The following is a 23182-nucleotide window of genomic DNA, read 5'->3' as shown; positions in this document are numbered from 1 at the left end:
TACATCCTTAACAACTGACTTTCTGGGGGTTTGCTGATTTCCATGGTGTAAATGTTCTGACCATGGCCAATGTTAAGCTGTTTTGTTTTTGTTTTTAAATGTATTTAATTTTTTTCTAAGAACTTCTGTTTTTTTTAAAATTTTTATTAAAGTATTGTTAATATATAACCTTATGTTGATTTCAAATGTACATCACAGTGGTTCAACAGTTCCCATGATCAACTTATATTGTGGTTGAGAATTCCTGTGCCCTTTTATCATTATCGTGCCCCTCCTCCCCGCACTGGCCCCCACCCATGGTAACCACTAGTCACTTTTCAGTGTCTGTGAGTCTAATGCTGTTTGTTTCCTTCTCTTTTGGTTTGTTTTTGTATCTCACAAACTAGTGAAATCATATGGTATTTGTCTTTCTCTGCCTGGCTTATTTCGTTGAGCATAATACCCTCTAGATCCATCCATGTTGTGGCAAATGACAAGATTTATTTTCTTTTTATGACTGAATAATATTCCATTGTGTATATGCACCACCTCTTCTTTATCCATTCAGCTACTGATGGACACAAGTTGCTCCCATATCTTGCTATAGCAAATAGTGCAGCGATAAACATCAAGTGCACGTATTGTTTTGAATTAGGGATTTTGTTTTTTTTCAGTAATTCCTAGGAGTGGAATTGCTGGATCAAATGGTATTTCTAATTTTAGTTTTTTGAGGAACCTCCATTCTGCTTTCCACAGCAGTTGCACCAATTTGCAGTCCCACAAACAGTGTAGGAGGGTTCCTATTTCTCTGCATCCTCACCAGCATTTGTTGTTTCTTATCTCTTGGATAGTGGCCATTCTAACTGGTGTGAGGTGATAACTCATTGTGGTTTCAATTTGCATTTCTCTGATGAGTAGTCTGTGTTTTTCCTGAGATATTCTTTTACTTCAAGCATGTTTGTAATTGCTTGTTGAAGCATTTTTATAATCTCTGCTTTAAAATGGTTGCTAGATAATTCTCACATTTGAATTATCATGGTGTTGATGTTTTTTATTTAAGTTGCTATTTAACAACCAACTCTCAAGATTCCTGAAAATTTACCAATTGGTTCTTGCCCACTAGTGCAAGCTAGCTCCAGCATACTAATGGAGTCCAGACATCAAATTCTTTGAAACTCAGAGTAGAATTCAGTTTTCCCTCATCCATATCCTATTTTCCTATTTCCCCTCCCTGGACAAACTTCCCTACAGGCTAGAAGTTCTGTTACCTTCAGAGGAATCCCCATTTTCAGTCATGGTCTTGATTTTTCATCCTTCCAAACATAATTTACTTAATCTAGTCAAGAAATACTGTGCTTCCTATATGCTGTATTGTGACATATAGGGATACAGTAATCCAATATCAATAGTGTTATCAAAGTCTGGGACATATAGTCTTGAATAAAACTATATGCTATCAACAGTCCAGTCTGTGTCAAACAGTGCCAAGATCAGTATAGTTCCTTAGACAGTTATTTCTCCAGCATGAAGGGATGACCAGGCTTGTACATTGTTTCAGCAGTCTTCAGAGTCTTTGCGATTTCCTTTGGGCAACTAATAGCATACATGATATAACTACAGATATGACCCAAGAATATGCAGAAGTAATTGCTTGGGACAGTTAGGATCTAGGAGATAGTTCTCTTAATGAGGATCTAAAAGGAACATAATATTCAGATAAACAGTTCTGCCCAGCATTAAGACAAATATTATGGAATTATGATGAGCACTTTAGCTCCTAGACCACAGTTCCATTCCAAAAAGCTCTTTATTTTGTGTTTGTACAATTAAAGCAAAAATAAAACGGTTTTCTTGGAACTCAAGTTTGGTTGGCCTTGATTTAAATCAAGTCTCTTCTTTCATGTGGCAGATGATTGTTTACATAATATAAGTGACAATTGTTTTCAGTTTTCAGCATCTACTCATGCTGGAGCTACCTTAATATAGCTCACCTTTTTACGCATCAAAACCAATTCTTTTTCTTTCTCCTTAACTCCATCCTAAGGCTCTGGGCTGTATTCTTGGCAGTAGACTACAAAAAGAAGTGAACACAAATGCTGTCCCTGGGGAGCCCACATTTCTGTTAGGGAGAGAGATATAATTATATGTAAAATTAACTACAATAAAAATAACACTGAAAAAAAATAGAGGCGCAAACCAAAGACAGAGTTAACAGTCATGACACAAACTAAGGACATAATGGTCATAAATTAGTTTTCTACTAGCCATTAGTATCTACATGCCATCTGCTATGACTGTTTTCTAATATGCACATATACACTTTTATATACTTCAATTTGCATCAGATCCTTGGATTTCCTGTTCAAAAACACATGATTTCATTTTAAAAAATGACAATTAGGTATTTTATAGAACTGATACCTTTTGAAAGCTGCGTCTTTGTTGTGTGTGTGTGTGTGTGTGTATGTGTGTATATATATGACTGTGCAAAAAAAGTATTTGTATTCTTATTCAAATTGCTTCTGAGAAGCAAAACCCTTTAAAAACATTATGGAAGATAACAAAGATACTTCATTCTCTTGCTGAAGAAAGTGTATATGGAATAGTAAACTTATAAGAATACTTCAAGCAATGTCAAATTTGAAAAGGAGTAAAAGGGAGGGTGGACTTCCCCTCATAGATAGCAATACTGTAAAGAAACAGAAATCAAAATAGTACTCAGGAATAGACAACTCAATCAATGAAATCATATCTGAAGAAGACATGCTATTATAGGTGACATTTCAAATTAGGAGAAAATGGATGAACCATTTAATGCATGTGGTTGGTACCACTGATAATCCATATGGAAACAAGAATCCACTTGGTTTTCTCTCCCCTCTTCCCTTAAAATAACGAAATGTCTGTGTCACAGAGTTATTACTATATTATGTGGTTGTTAAAAAAAATGAAGTACATTTATGTGTAAAAATATGAAAAGATCTTCAGACTATAAAGTAAAAACAAGTTGCAGAAAAAAATCTATACAGTACAACAATATGAGTGTTTGGTGTACTGGTGGGAAGGACAAATTTGAAACCCCAAATACACATGTGTATATGAATGCATATGTACAGAAAAAGGGTCTGGAAGTATACACAACAAACTGCTATTGTGGTTACCATGAGGTGAGGCATTAGAACTGGGTAGAGCATCTATGGGAGCCAATATTCTTTCTTTATTTTTTATTAAGGTATCATTGATATACACTCTTATGAAGGTTTCATATGAAAAACAATGTGGTTACTACATTCACCCATATTATTGAGTCCCCTAATACCCCATTGCAGTCACTGCCCATCAGTGTAGTAAGATGCCACAGAGTAACTATTTGCCTTCTCTGTGCTACACTGTCTTCCCACTGATCCCCCCACACCATGTGTGTCAATCATAATACCCCTCAATCCCCTTCTCCCTCCCCCCCCACCTTCTCCTACTCCTCCCCTTTGGTAACCACTATTCCCTTCTTGGAGTCTGCGAGTCTGCTGCTGCTTTGTTCCTTCAGTTTTTTTCTTTGTTCTTATACTCCACAAATGAGTGAGATCATTTCATACTTGTCTTTTTCTGCCTGGCTTATTTCACTGAGCATAATACCCTCTAGCTCCATCCATGTTGTTGCAAATGGTAGGATTTGTTTTCTTCTTATGGCTGAATAATATTCCATTGTGTATATGTACGACATCTTCTTTATCCATTCATCTACTGATGGACACTTAGGTTGCTTCCATTTCTTGGCTATTGTAAATAGTTTTGTTCCTTCAGTTTTGTTCCATTGTCATACTCCATAAAAGAGGGAAATCATTTGGTATTTGCCTTTTTCTGCCTGGCTTATTTCACTGAGCATAATACCCTCTAGCTCCATCCATGTTGTTGCAAATGGTAGGATTTGTTTCTTTTTATGGCTGAGTAGTATTCCATTGTGTATATGTACCACCTCTTCTTTATCCATCCATCTACTGATGGACACTTAGGTTGCTTCCATATCTTGGCTATTGTAAATAGCACTGCAATAAACAGGGGTGCAGATGTCTTTTTGAATCTGAGAACTTGTATTCTTTGGGTAAATTCCAAAGAGTGGGATTCCTGGGTCAAATGGTATTTCTATTTTTAGTTTTTTGAGGAACCTCCATATTGCTTTCCACACTGGTTGAACTAATTTACATTCCCACCAGCAGTGTAGGCAGGTTCCCCTTTCTGGGATCCAGTAATCTGTATTCCAAACTTCCATAATTGCTTAATTTAAAATCAAATAATACTATGAAATAATCAAATGGAAATGGTTATAAAAATTATAAATCACTAAATAAGTATATTGTTACTTAATAAATCAAACTGTTCAGCTAGCTTTTATGAAAAGTCTCTGATGTCCTTTTGGGGGAATCCTTGAGATAAAAACTATTTTTAAAAGAATACTAATATGGTATTTGCCTTTCGTGCTCTTATTCTCTCATGAGTTTACAGAGGATTTTCCAGAGAAAGTGGAGGGTCATGACATTAATGAGATAGTAGAGAAAGGGTAATAGCAAGATTTTTTACTCTGTAGTTTTATTATGTTATTTTTACTTTTATACCATACAAGTGTGTTACCTATTAGAATAGATATACCTTAGAAGAGAATATGAGTGAATACTTGTATAATCTCTGGAGGAAGGAAGGCATTTCTGAATATGTCACAAAATCAAAAGCCATAAAGAAAAATAGTGATAAATTTGGCCTCATAAAAAGTTAATAGTTTTGTCTAGCAGGAAAAAGAGTAAGCAAGATTAAAAAACAACTGATTTTCAAGTCAATAAGAAAAAAGGTAAGTACCCAATAAGAAAAATAGGCCAAGGTGATAATTAGACAATCACAAATGAAAATGATGCAAATGCCCCTAAATATATGAAGATATATGAAGATATGTTTTGTCTCAGCATTAATCAAAATAATGAAAATAAAATCAATAATGAGTTACCCTTTTTAGACATTCAGAATGGCAAAGATTAACTAGAATAATGGCAAAGATGCAGGGTAATTAGTATTCACCTGCAGCATTGGTAGGAGTGTAATATGAGTTATTTCTGAAGAGCAATGTGGCAATAAATATAAAGATACTAATAGTGCAACCCTTGTTCTAAGAATTCAAGTAATACTGTCATTGTCTCCCTAAGTCCCATCTGCAGGGCTCATTGGCCCTCATATTCACGTGTTGAATCCCTAACCCAGATGTGACTTTATTTGGAGGCAGGATTGCAGTCTGTCTATAACATTGAGTTTCAAAAAATTACTAAAATCATGTATTTTGTGATTCTAATTATGTCAAATTATGTATGTATAGAGTGTGTTCATATGGATAGATTCTGCAAAGATGCCCCTTTCATGTAGCAATGAGCCCTGCAGATGGGACTTAGGCAGACAATGACAGGTATATTGGGACTATATTAAGAACAAGTTATAGAACAGAAAAGGAGACATAACTAAAAGTAGTGGTTGGTGCATAGCACCACCATAAAAGCAAACAGAAGCTATGTAAACAAATGAAGATTTGTTTCATATAAAGTTAAATGTTAAAAAATAAAAGAATGATACTTGTCAAAAATACAAACATGAACCATGAATTCTACTGTCAAGTGAAATATTTCTTGAAAAGGAGAAACTGTTTCTCCTTTGTTATGGTTTAAGTTGAATTGTGCCAGTACAAATTTCTAGAAATTATTTATCAGGAATAAACCATGTCATCATTTTCAGAGCCCCTTCAAATTCCTGCTTTGATCCGCTTACTCATCTCTCACTTCTTTGCTCCTTCCTCAGAGTGAGTTGCCATCTCCTCATTCTCCTTCTAGCTCAGAATTTCCCTACTTTAATTTCATTTGTTTTCCTCCATTTGTTCCCATTCTATCTTCCTTGTTCTCACTCTTTTTTCTTTTTCTTGATCATGTTTTTTACTTCCTCTGGGATCTGCTGAGTTTTTTTTTTCATTGCTTTCTTCTTCTTTTTTCCCTCTGCAAATTGCTAACCTCATCATAAAACTCAATGGAAGTGCTTCTACAGGGCAGACAGAATATGAAAATATGGGGATTCCCAGAGAAGTCAGCACAGGAATACTCTCAGCTCTTAAGTTGACTCGTGCCAACTGTTCATAAAGGTGGTAAGCTGACCAGAGCCCTTTGAATCAATACTCGGTTTGCAGTCTACTTCATTACTCCTACCCTTCAGGCAAGGAAATAAATGCACCCCTTCTCCTATCACTTTCCAGACCTTTTGTGATGTATACTCCTCTGCACCTAATATTCTAAAAACATTGTTTACCTAGAAGAAAAAATGACAGGACTGGGGAGGTGGTGAGGGAAAAAGAAATCACCTGCAATTACCTGTCTTCTTTAGAAAACATCTTCCTCCTCAACAGAGGGCTCACAATTGCAAAATATCTGAGGGAAGGAGCTGCAGTTGAGGCAAATACTTGGAATGAAGCAGAGGGCAAGAGCACTAAAGCAGGAAGAAACAAGCTCTAGATTTTTGGCTTTCGTGAAACTTGTGAGATGTTAAAGGAATACAGAAGAGAAGAGACAGTTCTTAGCCTCAAGGAATTACAGTCTAGTAGGAGAAATAACACACCCTTCATATTGAGTGTCCCCAAGATCACCCTCAGTTTCAATCATTTGTAAGGACTCACAAGATTCAAAGAAAACGTCTATACTCCCAGTTACAGTTTATTACAGCAAAGGATGCATATTTGCATCAGCAAAGGGAAAAGACGCATAGGCAAAGTACAGAAGAAACCAGGGACAAGTTTCCAGTTGTCCTCTCAGAGCAGTCTCACAAACAGCCATAATTACCTCAATAACAACAACACATGTAAAATGTAGCCAACCAGGGACATTTACCTAAGTCCTGGTGTCCAGGATTTTTACTGCGGGTCAATCACCTGGGCATGCAGCACTTGGCATGCAGCATGTAGCCAACCAGGGACATTTACCTAAGTCCTGGTGTCCAGGATTTTTACTGCGGGTCAATCACCTGGGCATGCAGCACTTGGGGACTGACTTTACTCAATCTCCAGCCATCCAGAGGCCAAACTGACACAGTGTGGTCCAGGTCCTCAGATATACAAAAAACTGGTATTAGACATAGATCATATTACTAGCACAGACTATCTGGTCAAACTGGTAGAGTGTGGCCCAAAGCCTGAAGCATATGGGAACCTCTTATCAGGCAGAATAAACATTCGGAGGTCATCTTCCAGGAGCCAGTCAAGGGCCAGTTCTTTCTTTGGAATGTGCAGGGCTTGTGTAACCCAAGCCCACTGAGTTAACCCTTCACCACACCTCCAAATAGAATGTGGAGTATAAACACTTTTTTTAATAAGTTAACTTTTTATCTTCTTCATGGCAAAAAACTTAATTCAGTCATTTCTCATTTACTTTAGGTTTTGTTTGCATTTTAGTTTTCATCATCATTTCAGGTTTTAAATCAGTCAATACAGTATTCATTCTCTCTTCTATCCAGGGCCAATTTGAAGATACAAGGTCCTAACAGGGCCATTGCATATGTGGGAGAAACACTGAGTCTCTGGGCATCCTTGGTTCATGATGACATACACAGAGTGTGCCTTGCCTCCCGTGGTTCTTGCATGCTGGCATTTGGTGCCTGCAAACTGCACCCTCCTTGTCCAAACAATGAAACAAGTCATCCAGGCATCTCAGCTACTACTAACGGTACAGGAATCTTTCCACTGTTCCTTTAAAGCTATAGAGATTGGACGAAGGGGTTATTTCAAACCCTCCTTGCCGAAACATGTATCAAAACCTGTAAGAGTTCTACTAAAAAATGATTTTGTTAAACTTTGCTGGAAGTTCTGGACTTTCCATTCATTACTACCTTTTGAGGGGTAATGATAACTACTCATTAACATCTAATAGTCTTCTGTCTTGTCCTTGCCAGCATAGACATCTCTATACCTTCTCTCTCAGAGGTGATAGTAGAACTGGTGGTGGTGTAGTTTAGAAAATGACCAGCCATCCGATTAGGCTGCAGCTTAGAATGGATGTGGAAAAGCAGTGATGATCAGGCAGGAAGATCAGATAGGGATGAAATTATGGTAAGCCTTGGATGCAGAGGGGAGCCAAAGAAAGCATATAACAAGAGAGGGGGATAGATTGAGAGTTGTAATTAAGGAAGAATAATCTCTTAGGTAGTTTGGATCTCTGTGAAATATTTTTGTAACACACTTGGGAGGACGAAAATATCTAGATAAGGAAAAACTAAAACAATAAATTGATTTTCACTGGACTTAAAAATAAACCCAGAAGCCATATATATTGGAACAAAATAAAACTTAACGATTGTATTAATTACATGAGACTAGTAAGTCTAAGAATATGGAAAATAATTTTCTCTAAAACTGATTACCCATGATGATTTGAGAAACTAAAGTAGTGAGTTGTATCGATTTGCATGGAATTCTCTCAGCCAAGCCTCCCCAGTTTACCTCTTACTCTTTCCTTCTCCATCACCATATTCTGAGGGAATAAAAGACATTTGTACTTTGTGTCTTTGAATCCTGTATGCCATGACTATAATGAATTATTAGCATATAAAAATCACTAGTATTATAATACAGAACTTGCTTCCCTATATATGAAGATTTTTCAAGGTACAAGTACAATAAAATAGGGTACAGAATGAGTGCTGGAGAGGAAGTGATGATTTTGTCTGGGGTGGTTTAGGGGATGATAGATAAGCCTGAATTTTGAGCAAAAGGAATTCTGAAACAAAGGGAACAGCATGTGCAAAGCAGGGACGTGTTAGAATTACTGGAGCACAAAGTATGAGAGTAGAGGGAGCTTCATCTTGAGACATGTATAGGGATGAAATCATAGAAGGATGATAAGTGGATTAAATAACTTGCCATAGGTCTCTGTTTTTATTTAAGGGTCATCCTGGACCACCCAGGTCATAGTCTGTGAGATGCCGCTAAAAGTGAATAAGGGAATGGGCTAATAATGAGCTTTTAAGGTAAGCTTGCCAGGTGATTCTTATGTAAACTAAGGTTTAAGAAACGAGTACTATACAAAATCAATAGCCTTTGTAAGTCATTAAGAAGGAGAGCTTCACTGTGGAGGCCTACCGAGAGTGGCTCTTAGGGCCTGTTTGGGAAAGAGGCTGGTAGGAGAGTAATAACTGGGGAAAGTTAAACTCCTGAGAGAGGGCTAAAATGCCTAGAGGCTGCCCTCCCCCACTGCATTTCTTCTCCCAGGATGGTTTCTATTTCAACAAAGCCTTTTCTGATGCACTCTCCTCCTAAGTCCAGTATCACTTCACTTATACTCAAAAATGACACTTGGGACATTTTAAAGTCACGTGTGCACAAAAATTTTCTATTCCCCACCCTGTTTCTAAGGTTCAAGCTCCTTAAAAGTTTGGCCATTTTTTGTGTAACTTCTGACGTGTGTGTGTGTGTGCGTGTGCGTGTGTGTGTGTACGGGGTGGAGGGAGAATCGAAAAATAATTCAATTTATGAATCACTTGGACATTAGTATTGAGATTTATCTTTATTTCTTGTAATGATGCTCTATTAATGTAATAACAATTTTCAAATATTTTCTATATATTAATTCCCTGGAGAACGAATGAAACATTTCTATTCACTAAGCAGCAAGTCACTGACTTTAATTTCACCGTATTTCACTGGGGAAATCCTGTAAAAATTTTCGACTTGCAAGAGAACCTTCCCCCACATTTTTTCATGCTCCATCACTCACCCCCGAGATGAGCGAATTCAGGTGGCAAAATCCACGCTGCCGCCACATTTTTTATACATTTTTCCATATAAAAAATTGTTTTCTTGTTTGCTCTTCACTGTCTACTTTGTCATTCTCTGAAACTCCCACCATATTTACTCCCGCTACAGGACCCCCCATCTTCAGTACTGGAACGAGTTTCGAAGCAGCTACTTAATTATCCGCGTGGATTAGGCACGGTGGAGCTCCACCCCGTAGGAGGAGCTAACAGAAGCGGACCGAATTAGGCAGGGGGTAGTTAACAAATGAACCCTTAATCTTTTCAGAGGAGCCAAACACACACAAAGGCCCAATCAGAGGCCGCGGTTCTAGACTTCTGAGGGGCGGGGCTAGACAAGCGCCCTCCCACCTCTCAGCCTCCCGCCGCTGCCGTCGGAGCCTCGCGGGCTGCGGCAGGCCCCGCCCTCAGGCCAGGCGCGGCGGCTATTGGGCAGCGCCCTCCTCTGCGTAGCTTCAGTTGTTGGGAGTGGGAGGGTGGGGGCGGGGCCTGAGCCGGGCGGGGGGACCCCCGGAGGAAGGCTGGGAGGTTAGGGCGGGCTGTGTGGATTCGACGAGCGCCACGGCGGTTGGCGAAGCTCACGAGGCGCAGCCGGTCGCCGCTGACAGATACCGTTCTTCCGGCCGCGCCACCCGGGAGGCGGATCGCCGGGGCCTGAGAAGGCTTCCTCGGCCCGGCGCTGCCTCCCCCCTCCTCCCTCGGGTCACCCGAGCTGCCTGGGAGGAGGAGGAGGAGGAGGAGGTCGTCGGGGGCGGGGGCGGCAGCAGGCGGCGGCAGGCGGGGACCTCGCTCCCCCTTCCCCGGCGGCAGCGGCGGCCGGGACAGGACAATGGAGGTGGCTGTGGAGAAGGCGGCGACGGCGGCCGCCGCCGCTTCAGCGGCGGCCGCCGCGGGGCCCCCGGCAGCGCCGAGCGGGGAGAACGAGGCCGAGAGTCGGCAGGGCCCGGACTCGGAGGGCGGAGGCGAGGCGGCCCGGCTCAACCTGTTGGACACTTGCGCCGTGTGCCACCAGAATATCCAGAGCCGGGCGCCCAAGCTGCTGCCCTGTCTGCACTCCTTCTGCCAGCGCTGCCTGCCCGCGCCCCAGCGCTACCTCATGCTGCCGGCGCCCATGCTGGGCTCGGCCGAGACCCCGCCGCCCGTCCCCGCCCCCGGCTCGCTGGTCAGCGGCTCCTCGCCGTTCGCCACCCAAGGTGAGAGCCGGCCGCCGGCGCGGGGGAGCCTGAGGAGGGGCTCGGGGCGGCGGGCACCCTTGTGCGGCGCGACCCGCTGTCATGTCGCCGCCGCCCGGGGTGCGCGGCGGGGGAGGGGCGGGGAGGAGGGTCTGCGTTGGCGGCGGTGACATGGAGGGCCCGCGAGCTCTGCAGCGTGCCGCGCGCCCCGCGAGCAACTTCCACGGGCTCTGCGGACTTGGCAGCGCGTCTGCTGCCCCTCGGCATTCCCCTCCAGGGTGGGTGGCTCATCGACCAGCACTTTTTAAAACCTCTTTCGGAGTCTGCTGTAGTCTGCATCTCCGGTTCTTTGCCGACTGCATCTAATTAACTGCTGCTACCCTCTGCCTCTCCAAAGCTTTGTCCAGGTCCATACGATCCTAATCATCTTATATACCCCACGTTATTTGAGCTGGAGGGGGGAAGGGACGAATGAAGATGAAGGGATGGTGACTTTCTTTGATGAATGATGACAGATCGGAGGCCGTCTATTTCCTATCTTGCATCTTTTGGATTTTTTACCTTAATGAGTCCCCAATTCTCTTCTTTCCCCTCTGGTGGGGACAAAGGAACTAAGAGCCGGTGTTTTGTTGTCTTTCTCTTCCGAAGTTTTTATTTTAAGGCGGTTAAGGGAAATAGAACAAAGTGATTTTGGTTGCAGGGTTTTCTTGTATTTTGTAGACAACAGCTGGAAATGTTGAAGTTACTGTTCTCTTTGTGGTGTTTGTTACTATATAATGAGACTTTTGACAGGTAGTCCCATTGCTAACGTTAACAGGTTTGGAACATTTGAAGTTCGAGTACAGTACTTATTTGTTTCTGGTAGAATACTTGAAGTTTTTTTAATTTTAGTGTTACAAATACTTGAGCACCTTTTTAAAAAAATACGAAGTAACTGCGAAAAAGAAGAAATAATTCATTTTAAGTGTATACTTTCTTTTTAGAGGGACTGTAAGACTTAAATTGAGATAAATGCTAATTAAATAATTGAGCTATGTCAAGAGGTATGTGAAATTGGTGCTCTAAATACACTGTAGTCTTAGCCTCCTCATTTAATTATGTGTTAGCAGCAGTATCTAGTTGAGGGAGACAATTTTCCATGGGTCTCTACATTTTTGCAGGTCTTGCCAGCCCAGGTACTGACTGCCCTTTGTTTCTATTTTTAAAGGATGTTTGTATAGGGAACAGTTGGAACATAGAGTGTCTTCCACCAGAGCAAAGAGCAGATGTGCCATGTGGCCCAGTATAATGAAGATAAATGTCTCCTGGAGAAAAAGGCAGGCATGCTTATTGCCCACCATAAAATATGAGGGTTCCCCAAGTTTAGGTTTCTTCTCTTGTAAGACAACCCATTGCCTGTGCAGGTGTCAACTGGCTCTCTGCTCCTTGCCTGGTGGGACCTGGGGCTCTGGGAACCAGTGCAAAAATGTTGATGCTTTGGCTTATATTATTACTATAAGCAGTAAACTGCCCTTTTGTCTCTGACTCCTGAGTCTCATGTCTTTTACCAGCATCCCTGGTAAGCTAGCTTGCCAGTAGGATAAAATCTCAGATCCTTCACTAGTCTGCTCTGATGTGGCTCACCTGTTGGAAAGCTAGTGCAAGTGAAACCTAAGTCTCAGTTGTTAATTTTTAGACACATTTAAGGCTTTTTTATATTTTAAATGGTTAAACAGGCCAGCAGTCAATTAGGACCTGAATTTTGCATCTAGAATTAAGATTTATTGTGTGCCTCGCCATGACATTTAGACCTGAGTGAATGAGAACATGGGTGGTAAAAGCTCTGATCCTTAATCCTGAGACAAGTTTGCAATTCCAGATTTCTCAAAATATTCTTTATAATTCCAGTCTTCAAATATATCTTTTATCTTTATATTGTAAGTAAGAGTTCAAGGAAAGCATTTAAATTTGATGATAAAGTTTGTGTTTTTATACTAAGATAAAAGCTTTAACAAAGTCCATACTTTAATATATACCTCTTAAAAAAAAGGTGGTTGACTTCAGTAATTAAAAATACTGCTATCTTAATTGACTTGACTGTTTTCTCCCTTCCTCTCTCCTTGCAAACTTATTCTAATAGTAGCTGAAGCAAAAGTTTAGACAGTACATTTCAGAACTAAATAAATAGGGCTCATTTAATAATTTCTGTTCTTTATTCTCATACTGAACTTGTGGGTACAGCCATCGTGGGTCAATCTACAATAACTACAGGAGCTAAGCAGGTAACTGAGATGGAGCACTATGCACCTGAGGGTAAAATAACAGAATGGTGGTAAGTGAAAGGGAGAGGGATCAAACTGTCATGTGAGAGTGCAGGACCAGTGTTGAAGGATCTTTTATGTTTTCTTTTAAGGTAAATCTGAAGTCTGGATTTTTGTGTAAAATTTCTCTAGTATTAAATAGTGGCAATAATTTTCAAAATATGTGTGCATATGTACATACATACACATACACACGCATACATGTATATTGGCACACACACACATATATAGGCCCATTCTGTAGCCAAACAAAACGATTTCTGTTGAGGCCATATATCATGTTGCAGTTACACTCTTCCCTTTTAGATTTAGATACAGGTTTCCAAATTTTAACTACTTGAATCACCTGGTATACTTGTTAAAAAATTTAAATATGTAGGCCCATCCCCCAGAGAGCCCACTTTGGCATTATTTTAGAATTCTAGAGTATAATATTAAAATGTTTCTTTAGCTCAAGCAGTATTATATTCCAAAGTACAGGTAATCATAAGAGAATTCTTTGGAAAATTATAACCAGAATTCAAGGTATAGAGTAGTAGTTCTCAATACATAGTTTCCCTTTCTATTAAACACTTTTTGGTGCTCCCTTTGTTATTCTAAATGATATTTATAGAAAAAACAAATCCTCTCTAACATATTTAACAAACCAAGATAGTGCTTGGTTTTAAAGGCAAATAAAGCTAACTTATACAAAAAAGTATTATGATTCATAAACTCTCAGACACAATTACACTAGCCACCAAGCCCCATTGAGAACACCGGTCTAAAATTGTCCTTTTCTAAGGCTACCAGTTAGAAGGTGTGAGGGTGAGTGACCACAAGCTAAAGTTGGATGACTGCCTCAGTTTTTACTGTCATTTTCTTAGTGTATGCAGTTATATCCAGGAAAGAGAGAAGAGCTTAGAAAAACAGATTCTTTAGTTACATGAGGTCAGAAGACAAATTGATCTTGGAGAAATGTTACAACATTGTGCAGTATTTTGTGGTATCATATATTTAGCCAAAGAGTAGCAAACCCTAAAAAATACTGAGATCATACTTTTCTAAGAGGTCACATTATTTGTCCAGAGAGTAAAATATAAGAATCCATTGATTTTTAGAGACGTCTTCACTAACTGGGAATCTATAAGACATGTAACTGCCAATTCTGGGAGCTGATTTATTTTGGTTCTTGGTGAAAACTGTAAATCATCTGAAGAGTACAGGATACAATGATAAAAGATTAGTGGTATTTAAGTTCCATATTGTCTACATCAATTGTATTTCAAGTTATATATACAGTATTCACCTGTTAATAGATTACTATTTTCAACTTGGATCATGAATATTTTTCAACAAGTTTTTATGTGGATATGCTTTCATTTCCTAGGGTAAATACTTAGAATTGGAATTTCTTTGTATCATAAATGCATATTTACATTGGTTGTAACCTTTTGCATTCCTCCATCAATGTATGAGAGTTACAGTTGGTTCACATCCTTGCCAATTTTGGTTATTGTTAGTCTTTAATTTTAGCCATTCTAGTATACGTGAAGGTGTAGCTCAAGGTTTTAATTTTCATTTCCCTGATGACTAATGATGAGCATCTTTTTCTGTGCTTACTGGCCATTCTTATCTCTTTTTTGATAAAATTCTGGTTTAAGTCTGTTGTATATTTTTAAAATTAGGTAGTTTGTCTTATTACTGTAAAGTAAAATTCTCTATATACTGTATCCTGGTCCTTGTTAGATACATGTGTTGCATGTATTTTTGCTCACTCCTGTAGCTTGCCTGTTCATTTTCTTGTCTTTTGAAGAGCTGGTTTTAAGATTTGGTTGAGTCTGGTTTATCAGGTTTCAGGTTTTTTTGTTTTATGGTTAATGATTTTTGTGTTCTATCTAACAATTCTGTGCCTACCCTATGTTTGCTAAGATTTTCTCCTGTCTTTTCTTTTCAGAATTTTTATAGTTTTTCCTTATATATTTAGATCTGTAATCCACTTTGAGCCATTTTTGTGTAGGGTAAGGGTTGAGGTACATGTTTTTAACCATATGCTAAAGCATTATTTATTGGAAAGAATACTTTCTCCATTATATTACTTTGGAATTTTGTTGAAAGTCAATTGAGTACATATGTAGTTGTATTTCTAAACTCTGTTCTGTTCTATTGATCTAACCATTTAATACTAAATGATGTTTTTATTTCTGTAGTTTTTTAAGCAAATTGGACAATTTTGTTCTTTTCAAAATTGTTTTGGCTCTTTAAAGTCATTTGCATTTCTTTATAAATTTAGAATCAGCTTGTCAATTCCTTCACAAAAGCCTGCTATAATTTTGATTGGAATTTCATTGACTCTAGATACCAATTTGGGGAGAATATTAACAATACAATATTGACTGTTCCTATCCACGAAAATGTTTTATCTCCCACTTACTTAGATCTTTAATTTCTCTCAGCATTCTTTTATTGTGGTCTTGTGCAATTTTTGTGAAGTTTATTCTAAAATATTTTGTGATAATATTTGATGATACTGTAAGTGGTGTTTCTAAAAAATTCATTTCCAGTTATTGCTAGAATACTGAAATAAACAGTTGACTTTTATATATGATAGTATCCCTTTATTTGGTTAATTTAATTAATCTAGTAATTTTTGGTAGCTACCTTAGAATTTTCTACATAGACTGTCATGTTGCCTACAGGTAGATAGTTTTGCTTCTTTCTTTCCATTCTTTATAATTTATTTTCTTTTAAGTCATTTTCTTTTACTGCATTAGCTAGAACCTCCAGTATGATACTGAATAGAAGTTTAATTTCAATATTAAGTGAGAGATGATGTACTTACCTTATTCCTGATGGTAAGAGGAAAACATTTGGTTGTTCACCATTACTATGTTAGCTCTGTTAGTTTTCTAAAGATGGCCATTATCAAAATTAAGTTCCCTTCTACTGCTAGTGTGCTCAGAGTTATCATGAGTGGATGATTAATTTGGTATAAGCGTTTTTCATATCTATTAAAATCATTTTTTTTCTGTTATTTTGGTGAATTACATTGATTTTTGACGTTAAACCAATTTTTCATTCTTGGGATATACCCCATTTGGTCATGAGGTACTGTCATTTCTGTATACTTCTGGATTTGATTTGCTAGTACCTTAAGGATTTTTTCTTTTTATGTTAATGAGAAATATTGGTGGTAAGAGTTGTCTTGTATCTTTATCTGATGTTGGTATCAAGGCAATACTGGACTCAAAATGTGTAAGGCATTCCCTCCACTCTATTTTCTGAAAGAGTTTTTGTAAAATTATTGTTAATTTCCTTAAACATTTGACAGAATTCACCAATGAATCCTTCTGCACTTGAAGTTTTTTTTATGGGAAAGTTTTTGATTAGGAATTCAGTGTCTTTAATAGATATAGGTCTATTCAGATTTTCTATTTCTTCTTGAATCCATTTCGATAAATTGTTTGAAGAAAATTATCTCATCTAATTGATACATTTATTGGCATAAGTTTGCTCACAGTATTGATTTTTTCCTTTTAAGGTTTTCATGAGTGAGGGATGTCCCCTCTTTTGTTTCTGCTATGTGTAATTCATGTGTACTCTCTTTCTTGGTTATTAGTTAGGGCTTATCAACTTGGCATTGTTAATTTTATTTATTATTTGTCTCTGTTTTAATGGTACAATTAGAATTCTCTCTAAGCATGGGTAGGCCACCTCAAACAAATTTTGTGTTGTGTTTTTATGAACATTCCACCAAAAATACTTAAAAATTTTTGTGATTTCTATTGACTGATGGGTTGCTTATAAGTATGTTAACTTGTAGGTATATGTGATATTTTTCTAGATAGCTTATTCCATTGTAATAAAAAACACTCTAAGATTTAGATCTTTTGAAGTTTATTGAAACATTTTATGATTTAGTATATCATCCATTTTGGTGAATGTTCTATATGCATTTGAAAAGAATTTGACTTCTAGAAGTTGGGTGTAGTGTTCTGTTAATGTCAATTCGGTCGAGTTGGCTGATAGTATATAAAAATCTATATCCTTACTGCTATTTGTTCTATCAGTTAGGAGGGAAGAATGTTAAAATCTTCAACCAGGATTATTGATTTTCTTCTTTATTCTTTTAATTTGGTTTGTTTTTACTGCAGGTATTTTAAAGCTTTGCTTTACAGATGAATTGCCTACCCTTTTAACACTATGAAATGTCCTTTATTTCTCATGCCACTTTTTTTATGAAGTCTTATTTTAATATTAGCAATACCAGTTTTCTTATCTTTGTGTTTGGAGAATATGTTTTTCCATTCTTTTACTTTTAACCTTTGTATTAAGTGCGTCTCTTGTAGGCGGTGTGTAGTTGTGTATTGTTTTTTTATGCAAGCTGTAAATTTTTGCTTTTAATTGTTTAACCATTTGCATTTTAACTAATTATTAGTATGGTAGAGTTTAAGACAACCATCTTTTTATTTGTTTTCTCTTGTTCCTGTTGGGCCGTTAGTGTCATTGCTCCTTTCTCAATCCCTTAGCAGCTGCTCTTCAGTAAGCTTCCTAAAATCTCACTGTGCACATGTGTGGTAACCTTCAGCCAAGGACTTGGAGAAACTCAACATAGACTACTGGCACCCTCACTCTGTGCAGCTAGCTCCATTCTTTTCAGTGCTTATCTGTTTCACAGCCACAGATTCTCCTCTGGCTCCTTAGCTATGTTCTGCTTAGGCTCTAGCTCCATGTATCAAGGTCAGGACATAATCCCCAGGTGGAAAATCAAGACATTTTAGGGACTCACCTCCTGAGTTCCCCTTTCTTAAGGCATCGGTGTCTTGCACTGTCTCTTGTACCATGTCTGAACACAGTTGCCTCATGTATTCTTCCCAGTTACATTGAATTGTTCATAGCAGGCAAACTTGTCTCGGTACTAGTTACTACTCTGTCTTGGTGGGAAGTTGTTATCAGAAGACCATTTTAAAATTGCATTGTACCTTTTTAAAATATACAAGTATGGATAATTTTAAATTTTGGTTCTTGTATCTCTAGATTTCTGTTTTTAATTTTTCTTAGCTATCTCACAAAGTTAAACTATCACCTGGATGCACACATCTCTCATTTCTTCCTGTAACTTTGACCCCCTTTTTCAAATATTACTTCAGCATTTTCAGTTATACACTAGACCAATAGTCTTTAAAATGGCTTTGTATGCCACACTGTGAGGTAGAATATGTCCATTTAGGTGAGTGAAAACATTAGAACTGCTTTGCAAAAAATAAGCTTTAAAGTACTGGATATATAGATTGTCAGAGTCACATGAATAAGTATGACAAATGGCACATTTCATATGTGATATGCAAATTATCATGAGGGGGAGGGGTAAGGGCTGCTGCAAGTCCAAAAGGTATCTTTGTGTGAGTTAGAAATTCTAAGTGCCCTGTTAGCATAGATAGCATGGAGGGATACGTGCTTTACAAAGTAGAATGCTTATTAATTCCCACTTGTCCTCTTAAACTAGGCAGTACCTTATGCGGTACAACCTATCAAACTGTACACAGCTGCCCTAGAGGTAATGGGATTTTTACACAGCAGACCCTATTTTGTACCCGCCCCGTCTAAATTGTAACATAATTTACCTGTGCTTGGATAAGTAGGCTTATGGATTTCAACATCCATTTTTAACTAAAATGACTTTCAAAATGTTGATGATCATTGTAGGCCATTACCAGGATGCTAATATAAAATCTTCTAATCTCAGTTTCTAGGGAAGTCCCATATGGAGGCCACTCATAAAAGCCCTTCAGTTTCAACAGTCTGGAAAGTCCCTAATTGTAGGATGTAGGGCACATATGCAGTAGCTGTAGAAAGTGATCCCCAGTTCCAGTGAGTAGCGTAGAGTAATCTATGATCAAGATTGAATACTGATGGCTTGGCTCTTCCTCAGTTAGGAAAATACAGAAGTCTGAGCCTGAGTAATCAGGGCTGCTCATATTTGATGAGTTGTTTAGTTTTGTGTAGAGGGATAGATATTTGTCATTCCTGATACCTGAATATGAATCAGTGGTGGCTTAACTGGCAAGGGGATCCATGTTCTATAGAAGGCTATAACTGTTGCTGCCCCATTTTGTGTTTCATTTCATCAAGTGTATGGAGTTGGTAGTGTTGTGATTCTTTTCTGCCAGTCTTAAATTATTTGAATCTTCGAAGTCTCATTTTCAGCTATGATAATTATAATACTCATTTGCAAGCATAATAACTTTAGAGTGGCAGAACTGACACTCTACAGGCTTTTTTCAGTCTTAATTCTGAAGTTAACATCAATGCTTATCTAACCAGATCTAGCAATAAGTGAGGCTCAAAGTTTCAAGATTAATAAGAAGACTCTTTGAAAATAATCAGCAGTCCTTTATGTTAATGAACTGTTCTTCAAGTGTATAATAGATCTTGGGCCATTAGTTGATAATAGAATGAAGCTATTGTGATGAAGAAGACATTTAAAAACATTTATTTCATATTGATTTCATTCTTTAAAAATGTCTCTTAGTAATTTATTAAAAGATACACTAGTACTGTAGTATATATACATAATATATATGTAGGGTGCATGTTCAAGTATTTGTGTTTAAAACACAGCACATAGCGTATGGAGGTTCCTAAAAATGTTCAAAATAGAAATACCATTTGACCCAGGAATTCCACTTCTGGGAATTTACCCTAAGATGCACCCCTGTGTTTATCGCTGCACTATTTACAATAGCCAATGGAATATTATTCAGCCATAAGAAAAAAACAGATCTACCATTCGCAACAACATGGATGGAGCTAGAGGGTATTATGCTTAGTGAAATAAGCCAGGCGGAGAAAGACAAGTACCAAATGATTTCACTCATATGTGGAGTATAAGAACAAAGGAAAACTGAAGGAACAAAACAGCAGCAGAATCACAGAACCCAAGAATGGATTAATAATTACCAAAGGGAAAGGGACTGGGGAGGATGGGTGGGAAGGGAGGGACAAGGGCGGGGAAAAAGAAAGGGGGCATTACGATTAGCACGTATAGTGTGTAGGGGGGTACGGGGAGGGCTGTACAACACAGAGAAGACAAGTAGTGATTTTACAGCGTCTTACTACGCTGATGAACAGTGACTGTGAAGGGGTATGTGGGGGGATCTTAGTGAAAGGGGGGAGCCTAGTAAACATAATGTTCTTCATGTAATTGTAGATTAATGATACCAAAACAAAACAAAACAAAAAAACACAGCACATGAGGTTCTACTGTATGTCTCTTTTTATTGGTGAATGGTGACTTATTTTTCTTATCTTCAACAGTCTTCTAGATTTGATTTGTTATGTGCTATAACTTGTTTTTACTAATCTTCTCAGCTTTCCCACTCATCTTTAGATACAAAGTTCTACTTCTCTCACACCTCCATTTTGGTCTTTTGTTGTCTTCCCTTTGTTCCCTTCCCTTCTATTCTGGAGAATAGACTGAGGAGATCACCAAGGACAAGCTTCAGAAATTCTGATATGTAATGGCTACTATATAGGTTGAACCTGCAAAGGAGACTGAGAAGAAGAGGTAGGAGAAAATCAGGAAAATGGTAATGTCATGGAAGTCAAGGAAAGAAAACTATTAACAAAGAAAGGCAGCAGTTTTTCATAGTGATATGTTCCTGCAAGGTCAAATAAGAGAGGCCAGAAACATTTCTGGTTAGCAACGTAGCAGTCATGCAAAAGCATATCTTGAGAGGTAGAAGGGGAAACTATATTGGAGTGGGTTGAACAGTGAGTGGGAGGTAAAGAAATGTTGATGGAAACTCTGTAGACAAGTTTACTTTTGAAGGGGAGGAAATGGATAAGGAAATACCTGGGGAGCAAAAAAATACAGAATTGAGGAAGATTTCTTTTTTATAAATAAAAAAGGCTTAAGCATGTTTAAATGAAAGTGAAATGGAACCCCTCAATTGAGCTATTTATTGCATATACAAAAGAAGCAATTTGTGAGTTTGTGAGGCTTCTAAGAAGGCAGAAGAGGACTCACACTGGGCCAGGTGTTACTGGGATGCAGGCACATAGAGCTCAAGGCCCTGGTAAGTTGTAGTCAAGAGGAACTTAGGGTGAAAGCTTCTCAGTAAACAAGCCACACCCTGAACACCTGAAAAATAAGGGAGTTTTTTCTTTCTGAACCCAGATTGCTTTAGCAACAAGCCCCCGATAATCATAAATTTATTTGTTTTTGTGCTTATAAACCCTAGACACTGCAGCCCTAAGGCATCCTCCCTTGGAGCCCCTCCTGATTAGCAAGAGTCTTGTCCTTCCTTTATGCTCCTTATTAAAAGCTTTGCTGGTTCCTCTGTACTCTGTCGCCTCTGAGACATGATCCAGGGAAGAATAGTAACTCCTCCAGCGGTAACAATCCAGAGAATAGATGGAGAGATTGGTGACTTTGGATAGGAGGATAATTTTTTAAATTATGAACAGAGAAAGTAAGAGTCAGTATAAGTATAGAAGGTTTGTGTATCCTACAGTGGGTGGCATTTCCCATTAAAATGTAATATGATTGCAGATCATATTGAGGCCTGCCTGTTTGCGGCTAGATATCATAAATGTATAGTTGGTATCTGTCAGCCTTCTTATAATGCTACCCAGCACCTTCCCCAAGAAGCAGAGTATTTTAGGGCACGGCTACTCAAAAGTGTGGTCCACCAACTGTTAATAGAGATCTGAATTGAGACAAGGAGTTTGCCACAGGCAAGTCAGAGGGAGCTGGGACAGCCTGGTCCCTGAGGTTCTTGGAAGTATTCAGTGAAAGAACGAAGCCACACACTGAGATGAAACTGCTGCAAATAAACACAAGTAAGGAATTCAGGGGTAAGAAAGGAAAAGGTTCAGATATATCTGAGAGGGCGCTGGCAGAGGTAGATCTCAGAAAGTATTAGAAAAGTGGTTATACCAAGGTACCGTTGGTTTGAATACTTTGTGGTAATGACATAATAGCAAACACTGGAATTCTGAGTCTAGGAAAGTAATCCTAGCTTGTTTACAACTCCTACATAGGAAACCTCTTATAATTACAGGAAAACCCATTCCACTGTAATGTGAGTTTCAGAAAGTAGTGTAGTTTTATACTATTCAAAGATGTTTGTTGTAAGAAAAAAGAGGACAACAGCTTTGTGAATGATAGGTCTAAAGAAATGAAGGTAACAGCATACTTAGTTCTTAAAGTAGAAATATAATGAAATCTATTTTTAGAAAATGAACTGGGAAAATAGCAGTATGTTATGAAAAACAAAACAGAATTACACAAGTGTAGAAATGAGCTCTTGTGCTATAGGAGGTCATGAAAAGAAAAACTGGTGAAGTTAAGGAATGAATTAGAAGTATTTCAGAAGTGAAAACGAAACAAAATGCTTGAATGGACTCTGTAGAAAGTACCATAAGAGAAACAAAAGGTGGAAAAAGACATGTGGAAGCAAACAAGATAGAAAAGAAAATAATACAGTGACAAGAAGTTCTTATATAGACATACACATAAGTACATGAACATTTATAATAGTACCTGAAGAATACCAAAACAAGAGATCAGAAAACTAAAAAATAAAAATTACAATCTAGGAAAATGTTAAAAGGAAAATAAACGTCTGTATTAATAGGGTTCACCATGTACCTTTGAAAATCAAAACAGAACAGCCATCACCAAAATATGTTCCAGGGTTTTTAAGAAAAAAATGTACAATACTTTGGGCTTCTCTATAAAAAGACTACATCATTGTCAGATTATCATTAGATTTTCCAGCACCAGCACTTGAGTGCAGACCATGGAGTAAAGATTTGAAGAAAGAAATTGTGAATTGAGACATATCCAGCCAACTGATCTTCTAGAATAAAGACCACATGTAAGAACCTGAAGAGCATTATTCCTATGAGCCCTTCCTAAGAATATTAGAT

The 23182-nt window shown here is 38.2% G+C and overlaps 1 protein-coding gene across 2 annotated transcripts in view; it reads left to right on the top strand.

Moving 5' to 3' along the window:
• The first annotated feature begins 10483 nt into the window (after window positions 1–10483).
• Window positions 10484–23182, top strand: part of TRIM24 (tripartite motif containing 24) — a 105442-nt gene continuing 92743 nt past the window's right edge. For both annotated transcript variants that reach the window (XM_073238389.1, XM_073238387.1), the window contains exon 1: window positions 10484–10988. In XM_073238389.1, the coding sequence (XP_073094490.1) occupies window positions 10625–10988 (364 nt within the window). In that variant the 5' untranslated portion in view covers window positions 10484–10624. The remainder of the gene's footprint in view (window positions 10989–23182) is intronic.

The sequence above is a fragment of the Manis javanica genome, chromosome 6, assembly GCF_040802235.1.
Source record: "Manis javanica isolate MJ-LG chromosome 6, MJ_LKY, whole genome shotgun sequence".
In the NCBI taxonomy this organism is placed as follows: domain Eukaryota; kingdom Metazoa; phylum Chordata; class Mammalia; order Pholidota; family Manidae; genus Manis; species Manis javanica.
This window is presented reverse-complemented; position numbering and strand designations above follow the sequence as displayed.